Source organism: Cajanus cajan, chromosome 6 (genome assembly GCF_000230855.2).
Source record: "Cajanus cajan strain Asha chromosome 6, NIPB_CcT2T_4, whole genome shotgun sequence".
NCBI lineage: Eukaryota > Viridiplantae > Streptophyta > Magnoliopsida > Fabales > Fabaceae > Cajanus > Cajanus cajan.
The window spans coordinates 43,261,422-43,270,164 of NC_138522.1; the positions used below are offsets into that span (position 1 = coordinate 43,261,422).

General features: G+C 31.3%; 1 protein-coding gene across 1 annotated transcript; it reads left to right on the plus strand.

Moving 5' to 3' along the window:
- Positions 1-4,534: 4,534 nt before the first annotated feature.
- LOC109797205 (argininosuccinate lyase, chloroplastic) lies at positions 4,535-8,743 on the plus strand. Its single transcript, XM_020357161.3, has 6 exons — positions 4,535-4,970; positions 5,087-5,467; positions 6,293-6,441; positions 6,575-6,866; positions 7,003-7,167; positions 8,175-8,743. The coding sequence occupies exons 1-6, from the start codon at positions 4,641-4,643 to the stop codon at positions 8,421-8,423; spliced, it is 1,566 nt and encodes a 521-aa protein (XP_020212750.1). The 5' UTR covers positions 4,535-4,640; the 3' UTR covers positions 8,424-8,743.

The window sequence follows — 8,743 nt, forward strand, 5'->3', positions numbered from 1 at the left end:
TGGAGTTACAAATAATTTTAAGTCATTACAAAGGTACAAAAATTTTCAATTTTTAATAATTGAAAGAACATAAAAAGATAAATATTACTCATTTTATTTATCATAATTATTATTTAAGTAAATTATATGTAAATATTATACTGACTTCTTCTCTTATATTAAAAATTACACTTTTATTTTTTTACAAATTTCAATATCTAACACTTTACCCATTAATTTTTTTTTGTTAACTTCCATTAAAAAAATTAACATCAAAACATCTTTTAAACTACTATCCTCTTATAAATGAAAATATAACACAACTCTCTCATCTTGTGTTAAATTAAACATTTTTCTCACTTAACAAATTTAAACATATTAAACTTTAATAATTATTTTTATTTATTTAATTATTATTTAGAAATTATTATACATTTTGTTAAAATTAATTATATATATCTTAAAAAATTTATTATTTTCTCTTTACAAAATAACTTTAAAATTATAAATGAAAATAAAAATAATATATATAAGTATAATAAAATAAAATACAAGTATTAAGTTATTATTTAATCAATGTAGTTACTGTAATATTTTTATAAACATTTAAATAAAATAATATTTTTATTATATAGTATTAATTATATGTTAAATTTAATATTAAGTATTAAAGTATTATTTAATTGATATTAGTAATACAATATTTTAATAATATCTAAATAAACTAGAATTTTATATATGATAAAGTAGTATTTATTATATTTAACTGATGCAATGTTAAAATATGTATACTAGATATATAATCTTTTAAATAAATAACATTTATGTTAAAAATATATTATTAAATAAAATATAATTATGTTAAAATTGAATACTTATATATATATGTTAATTTATATTATATATATTGACGTATATATAAAAGTCTACATATATATAATTTATTTTATAGTTTTAATTTTATTTATTATTTTTGTAAATTAATTTAAACTTAATTTTATATATATATATATATATTTTTTTTAATTTTTTAATCAAGTGAATGAATGATAATAAATTAAAAATATTTTAAGTATATTTTAATTAAAAAATTATTTTTTGATCAATAATTAAATTAAAATTATTTTTAAAAAAATTATAATAATTATTCTTTAATGATATAAAATTAATATAATAGGCAAATGATAATAAAATTGTTGTATCTCTAATAGATATATAAAAGTGTATGTATTTAACATTTTAACATATGAAAAATAAATAGTGTAATACATATATTTCTTATAAAAGAAAAATATAATTTATATTAACAATATTAAGTTAATAAATTGTATATTTTAACATAAAAGAGAAGAGTAATATAATATCTTAGATTTTATATGGATACAATTAAAAACATTTTTAAGAGTTTTTTTTTATAAAAAATAAAGAATATTTTTTTTAGTAGAAAAATTCTAAAAAATACTTTTAAACTTACATTGTATCCAAATATACTCTTATTTTTTTTAGAGAAAAATAACATAATTTACTTTATAATAGACAATTTTATTTGTTATAACATCTATTCTTAAGACTGATTTAATAACCCCCAGGGAATGAAAGATTTACCACCTATATATAGCTGTGTAATTTCATATACAAGAACAATCAGCCTCCGTAGCTAATCAATCCACCGTGGACAATGTTTTGGTGGCATATATGGTTCAAGCAGATACACTACTTGGAAACAAATATATGGTCTTTTCCACATGTACATGAGGGGAAGCTTTGGCACTGTAGAATAGTGGCTACGTACTACTGATATCTCTCATGTCATGGATTGCAAAAGGGTCGTTCACAACGAACCTCAAGATCTTACAGAGTTCCAAGTTATCTTAATGCAGTGTAGACAGCTCTTGAATGCATGAGAGTACAAACTATATTAAGTGAATTTGTTGGGAGACAAGCAATTTAGTAAACCATAACTTAATCAGGCCTCTAAGTTATTTGCTACTCCTCTATTTTCTATCAACTACCTCTTTCTATTGTCAATCAGTTATCTGCTGAAATGAAATAAGTCGATTCTATTAAAACAAACACTTTTTATATGTTACTTATTTCATTAATTAACTGATTTTTCATAGAATGAAACTATTCTCTTTTTACATTTTCAAACATAATTTTCTATAACTTCTATACCCCATTCTGGTATTCTGGTATAAATACCACTTACTTAATTTGCAGATTTTTTTCTTCTTCTTTTGGGTGTTTTTAACATTATTTATTTATTTTATATTTTTCTTACTACTTTTCTACAGAAGTTTTTTTTTTTTTAATTTTGAAGAAAAAAAAATGATTGTTTTGCTTAAATTTGATGAAAATTTCCTAGACTTTTTTTCTTCCAGTCTCATACATTTTTTTGATTTAGTAATAGATACGGGTATAAAAGTTGTTAAAAAAATCTGAAAAGTATTATTAATAAACAAAAAATATATATTTTTTAATACAGCAAAAATAACTTAATAAAGTAATTAATATTTTACACTACAACTTTTTTTTTGTCATAAAAAGACCGATAACACATTAAGAAATTATAATATTATTACATTAAAATTATATATTATATGATTTTGATTTGACCTCTAAAAAAATTTCTCAAGCTTCATCATTGTATTTAGATCCTTCATTGTTTGTTTTTATTTTTCATAATTTACTCTTTGAAATGATCTATATTTTTTTTTTAGGGAACCTATATTTTTTTTAGTAACTATATCATTTGTAAGAAATGTTTACAAACTTTATTAATAACTAATTTTTATCTAAAAACTTAGTTAATTACTTTTAGTAGAATTTCCTCTCTCAACAATACTTTTTCTACACAAGACTCGAGTATAAAATCTTGTTTAAAGATATAGAGTCCAGTACCATTTAAACCAATAACTTGTTAATCAATATATTACTATATATATATGCATTATATTTTAATTTTAATCTCTATTAATTATTTTTTTACTATTTCAAAATGTTTATAAATAAAGATTAGTAAAATACATACATAAAATAATGATTTATACACACATGATCATAATATAATAATATTATACAAATAGGATAGATTAATACATGTGTGTTTCTACTATGAAGTATTCGGGTTAGTGTCTCATGGGTGAGGCATCAATTTTTTTAAAAAAACAAAATTTTATAAAATAATTTATTTTATAATAATTTGTAATAAATATTTAATAATTTAAATTTTATTTTATTTAAAATTTGAAATTCACAATTACATAAATATCCCTCGGGATAATAGTAAAAAAAAAATAACAATTTTATTATAGTTATCAGCAATAATTTCGTATCAAGCACACACATACAAATTACAAAGTCATCATTGACTTCCTCATTTGTGTGCTACTAGTGGGGAGGAGAATTAGGACTTTTACAAGTATGAGTTGGATGAGGTAATCAAAGGTTAGCAGTGACCACAACAGTGAAGGCCTCGACAGCCAGGGACGAGACAATGAAAGACATCAGGATTGTGAGGACAATGACATCAAAGTTGCAAAAATGAGATTTGGGCAAGGGAGTGGAGTTTTGAGGTTTCAATTTGGTGTCACAAAAGAGTTCGACCTTGTTGAACTTGTCGGTGATAGAGGTGATGGCAATATAGGGAGAGAAGGAGAAGGCAATCAGAGGAGGAAGATTGATAATGGAAAGTGGGTATTGCCTATGATCAACACTTGCCACCAAACTTGTCAACTTTTACGATGTTTGCAACTCTATGTAGACAAAATTCCCAAAGGGAATTTGTTTTTGTGGAATATCTTGATTTGGTCTTATGTGTGGAATGAGTCCGACGAAGCTACCGGTTGTAGATGGGATTTGGATGAGGAAGAGGAGTTTTTAAGTTTCGATTTGGTGTCTTAGAAGAATTCAACATTGTTGAGCTTGTCAATGACAAAGGTGGCGATAAGGCAAGGGGAGAAGGAGAAAGGGTTATAGAGGAGGATTGACGCTAAAAGATTTATGTTGAGTAGAGAAAAAATAAAAAGAAAATGAAAGAACATAATAATAAATTTGTAATTTATATTAATTAAAAAATATAAACCACTTAAAAAGATATTTTTATTTAGTACTTACCTAGATAATAATAAATTTACTCCATAAAATTTCAGTAATCCAATTTTAAATAATAAATTTGTGATTTATATTAATTAAAAACATATGAACCACTTAAAAAGATATTTTTATTTAATGACTTATCAATAAAGCATCTAATATTCCACGAGAGAAATAGATTTTTCTAACCAAACCAAACTGGACAAAGACATAACCACCATCAACGGTGCACGCCAACCCTTATCAGTTCTGCTTCCACTTTGATTTTCCTAATTTCTTAGGTAATCCATCACTTGAAAGTTAAAATTCTAATTACTCTACTTGGGTAGTGTGACATGGGCCATTAGATGGACCATTCGCTTCTAGATCTAAGTGCTTTTTGTTTGGACTTTGGACTTTGGACTTTGAACTAATCAAAATATAAAAAACTAAAGAGGCTTTATTAGTTTATTGCTTAAACACAATACAGACGCGAATGCTCAGTTACTCTTCCAAAACCTTGTTCACAAATAAATAAATAAATAAATAATTAAACTCTTCCAAAACCCTGAAATCTGAAAGCAATCATGGTTGCCATAGGTACCCAGTGTTCAAGCTTCGTCTCCTCATCCCGCTACTCCCTCCCCACAACTCCACCCTACCGCTCATTTCCTCTCGTTAGGATCGCCACGCCAAGAATGGAAGCATCTCGGCCCCAGGTCCAGGTCCAAGCCCAAGCCCAAGCCCAAGCCCAGGCCCAGCCCAAGCCCAAGGAGGCGAAGCTGTGGGGCGGCAGGTTCGAGGAGGGCGTAACCGACGTCGTGGAGCGCTTCACCGAGTCGATCTCCTTCGACAAGGCGCTCTACAAGCACGACATAATGGGAAGCAGAGCGCACGCTTCAATGCTCGCTCACCAGGTTCGCCAAACTTCTCTCAAATACATGCATGCATTCACTCACTCACTCGCTCTCTCTCTCTCTACGAATCGAACACTGAAGAATAATACCTAATCGTTCTTTGTTGTGGTTGCTAGGGTTTGATAAGCGCGAGCGACAGAGACTCCATTCTCCAAGGTTTGGACGAAATCGAGAGGCGCATTGAGAACGGAGAGTTCAATTGGAGAGCGGACAGAGAAGATGTGCACATGAACATCGAGGCTGCGCTCACCGACCTGATCGGCGAGCCTGCGAAGAAGCTTCACACTGCGCGCAGTAGGAACGATCAGGTTTTGACTGACTTTCGCCTCTGGTGTCGCGACGCCATTGATAAGATCCTCGTGAGCATGAAGCAGCTTCAGGTGTCGCTGCTGACGCTGGCTTTGAACAATGAGGGAGTCATTGTTCCTGGTTACACTCACCTGCAGCGCGCGCAGCCGGTTTTGCTGCAGCATCTTCTGTTGGCTTATGTTGAGGAGGTTTGCTTGGAAATTAGGACTTGTTTGTTTCATGTTTTGTTAAAAACAGTTTTCTGGTTTTCTAAATTTGGTTTGTACATTTGAGCACATTTTGAGTGTTTGTTTCCTGAATGTGTTTCTATTTTTTAGAAGTTTGTCTCTTAAACACTGGAAGAGGGCCCGAGAGGAAATACCAACAAGTTGTTGGTTTGAGTGTACTTTACCAGGTCTCTTTAAGCAAGGTGTGGGGTTGAGTCTTGTGGATGAAAAAACATGGTTGGAAGAAAAGACTTCACTAAAGGTGGCGAGTCATGTTTTTTGACAGAGATTAGTCACAAGCATGGTTATTAAAAGAGAAAAAAAAAAAATAAAGGACTTGAAGAAAACAGAAAAGGAGGATAAGAAAACATCTCCCCAGCTGTTTCTGTTTTTGGAAACAATTTTTCAAAAGTTGATAGATTTTGAAAGGGAAATTGATTGCTGAGTAGCATGGAATTGTTTTAGGAAATGGTGTTCATCAAATTTATGTGTCTTGCCAACTTCAAAGCATTTCGATGTCAGTATTAGATAGGAGAGGAATTCAACAACTGAATGGTGCTGTTCTTATATTAATGTCACTACCATGAATATGATGTGTTCTGTTATTTCATTTTTTAAAACTTTGGTTACCAGTCTTCAGCCTTTATTTTCTAGTCAAACATTGCTGGAAAATGTGTGTAACATTATTGTTGTTGTTGACTTGTTAAAAAATAGGTATTTCCATTCACTTGTGAAGGAAGCAGTCTGGATTTTGGGAGTAATTTTTTACACTCGTTTTGTTGACTGTAGACATTATTTATTATGCAGATTGAGCGTGATGCTGGACGTTTGGTAGATTGCAGAGCTAGGATGAATTTCTGCCCCTTGGGGGCTTGTGCCTTGGCTGGTACAGGGCTTCCCATTGACCGATTCATGACTTCAGAAGCTTTAGGATTTACGGCTCCCTTGAGAAATAGGTATCTAACTACATTTTATTTTGTGTGAAGTCAATCTATGTAATTATGCTTGGGATGGGATTGATGTCTAGTCTTCATGTACAATTCTTTTTACTTGCTATGCTAACTGATTTTACATTGTTATGTTAAATAGTATAGATGCAGTTTCAGATCGAGATTTTGTACTGGAATTTCTTTCTGTTAATGCCATCACAGCTGTTCATCTCTCTCGACTTGGTGAAGAGTGGGTATTGTGGGCTTCAGAGGAGTTTGGATTTATCACTCCAAGTGATTCTGTTTCAACTGGGAGTAGTATAATGCCTCAGAAAAAGAATCCAGATCCAATGGAACTTGTTCGCGGGAAGTCAGCCAGAGTCATTGGGGATCTGGTTACTCTTCTCACATTGTGCAAAGGACTTCCTCATGCTTACAACCGTGACTTACAGGTTGCTAAATAATAAAAAGAAAGTTTAACTTTTCTTTGCATGGTTTTTGGCTAGTGTGTTTCCATCGTCCATTTGTTTTCTTTCTGCACTATTTTGTCTTTGAGATTCATTAAAAAAAGTTCTTTTCTGGAAGTAGGAAGACAAAGAGCCAGTATTTGACAGTGTTAAAACTATTTTGGGGATGCTTGAGGTATCAGCAGAATTTGCACTAAAAATTACTTTCAACCGGGAAAGAATACAAAAGGCATTACCTGCAGGTCATCTCGATGCAACCACACTTGCTGATTATCTTGTCAATAAGGTAAGTCACATTCACTGATTGGTCAACTATCAATAAGCATTCTGTTTGTAATAAAAAATTGTGAGACTGAAAGCATGATAACCCATCTGGTGGAAAATTAATAGCAAGCTGCATACGAAGTTCAGATCTGAACTAAGCTCAAATCCTAGTCCATGTGACCATGTCTTTCAACAGAAAAAAAAAAAGGAAAAAAAAAAGCACATTCCCCCTTCCCATTCCAAAATCCAATTAATAAATGAAGGAAATAAATGTTTTACTTGATCTTATCATGTTTCAAATGCCGAATGCTATAATCTTCGGGAAATTTTTTTCATGCTAATTATAGTCAATACTCACTTGTCTTTGGTACATGCTCCCGTAAACAGTCTGTCTAGTTTTCTGGATTAGATGTCTAAACAACGAGGGCCATTTTCTTCTGTTATATATATAACACCCCTTCCCCTCCCATAGAAAAGGACTCATGCATCTCTACATTTACGTCAACAGGATTTTGCCATAGGTCTTTGAGCCTCTTACTCAATGGAAGCTGTAATTGTCAGTGCTTTGTCATAGCTCAATTTGATCTTCTGTTTTAGTATGAAACAGGCAAATATTTTAGTTTGACATTCATTGACATGTGGGAGCAAATGTAGCCATTTGTCACAGGTCTTTGAGCCTCTTACTCTATGGAAGCTGTAATTGTCAGGGCTTTGTCATAGCTCAATTTGATCTTCTCGTTTTTAGTATGAAACAGGCAGATATTTTAGTTTGACATTCATTGACATGTGGGAGCAAATGTAGCCATGCTGCACTCTGGTCGTAGTGAATATCATGACATAAAGCCCTGCATATCATAAATTCATAATATTTCTGCCTTTCTGGACACATTGCTCATTGCTGCTAACTTTTATGTTCCAACTGTATCAGAAGATTCTTTCTCTTTTCTAATTTCTGAATTATGTCTTCCTTTATCTCCTTTCTTGTGCAATTTTGCCTCATAACGTACCCTGTTTTCTTTCACATTCTAGGGTGTGCCATTTAGAACGTCCCATGATATCGCTGGAAAATCTGTTGCTTTATGTACATTGAAGAACTGCCAACTGCTGGACTTGAGTCTTGATGAACTGAGAAGTATAAATCCAGTATTTGAGGAGGATGTGTATGAATATCTTGGAGTAGAAAATGCGATCCAGAAATTTGTCTCTTACGGCTCCACAGGGTCAGCATGTGTTGCTAGCCAACTTGATTATTGGACGAAAAAACTTGAAATGAAGTGAAGATTGCCCTAATTATCATGAAATTTTCGTTGTGCTAGGGAAGCCAATTCCTGAGACTTGGAATAATAGCTCGCTGGCTTGCCAAAGACCCTGCAACACGTTATTCTGGAATTAACCAAGATGATGCCTTTGAATTGTGTAGAGCATTAGATGTTATATGCTAATTAGTCAGGGTTACTTAATAGGTAGTTCAGAATCAAATATGCCATGCCTTGGAAGTTATGAGATTCTAGCATTTTACATTATCTGTTGGACTGTAATTTCAGCATGCCGAATGAATTTTGTGTGGCTTTTAATGAAATAAAGTTCATATTAAGCCA

Bases quoted from the DNA above. Each gene is read 5' to 3' on its own strand.
- LOC109797205 (XM_020357161.3), top strand. From the start codon at position 4,641: ATGGTTGCCATAGGTACCCAGTGTTCAAGCTTCGTCTCCTCATCCCGC. The intron at 6,442-6,574 runs GTATCTAACTAC...TATGTTAAATAG, and splicing joins ACGGCTCCCTTGAGAAATAG to TATAGATGCAGTTTCAGATC. The intron at 6,867-7,002 runs GTTGCTAAATAA...TTCTGGAAGTAG, and splicing joins CTTACAACCGTGACTTACAG to GAAGACAAAGAGCCAGTATT.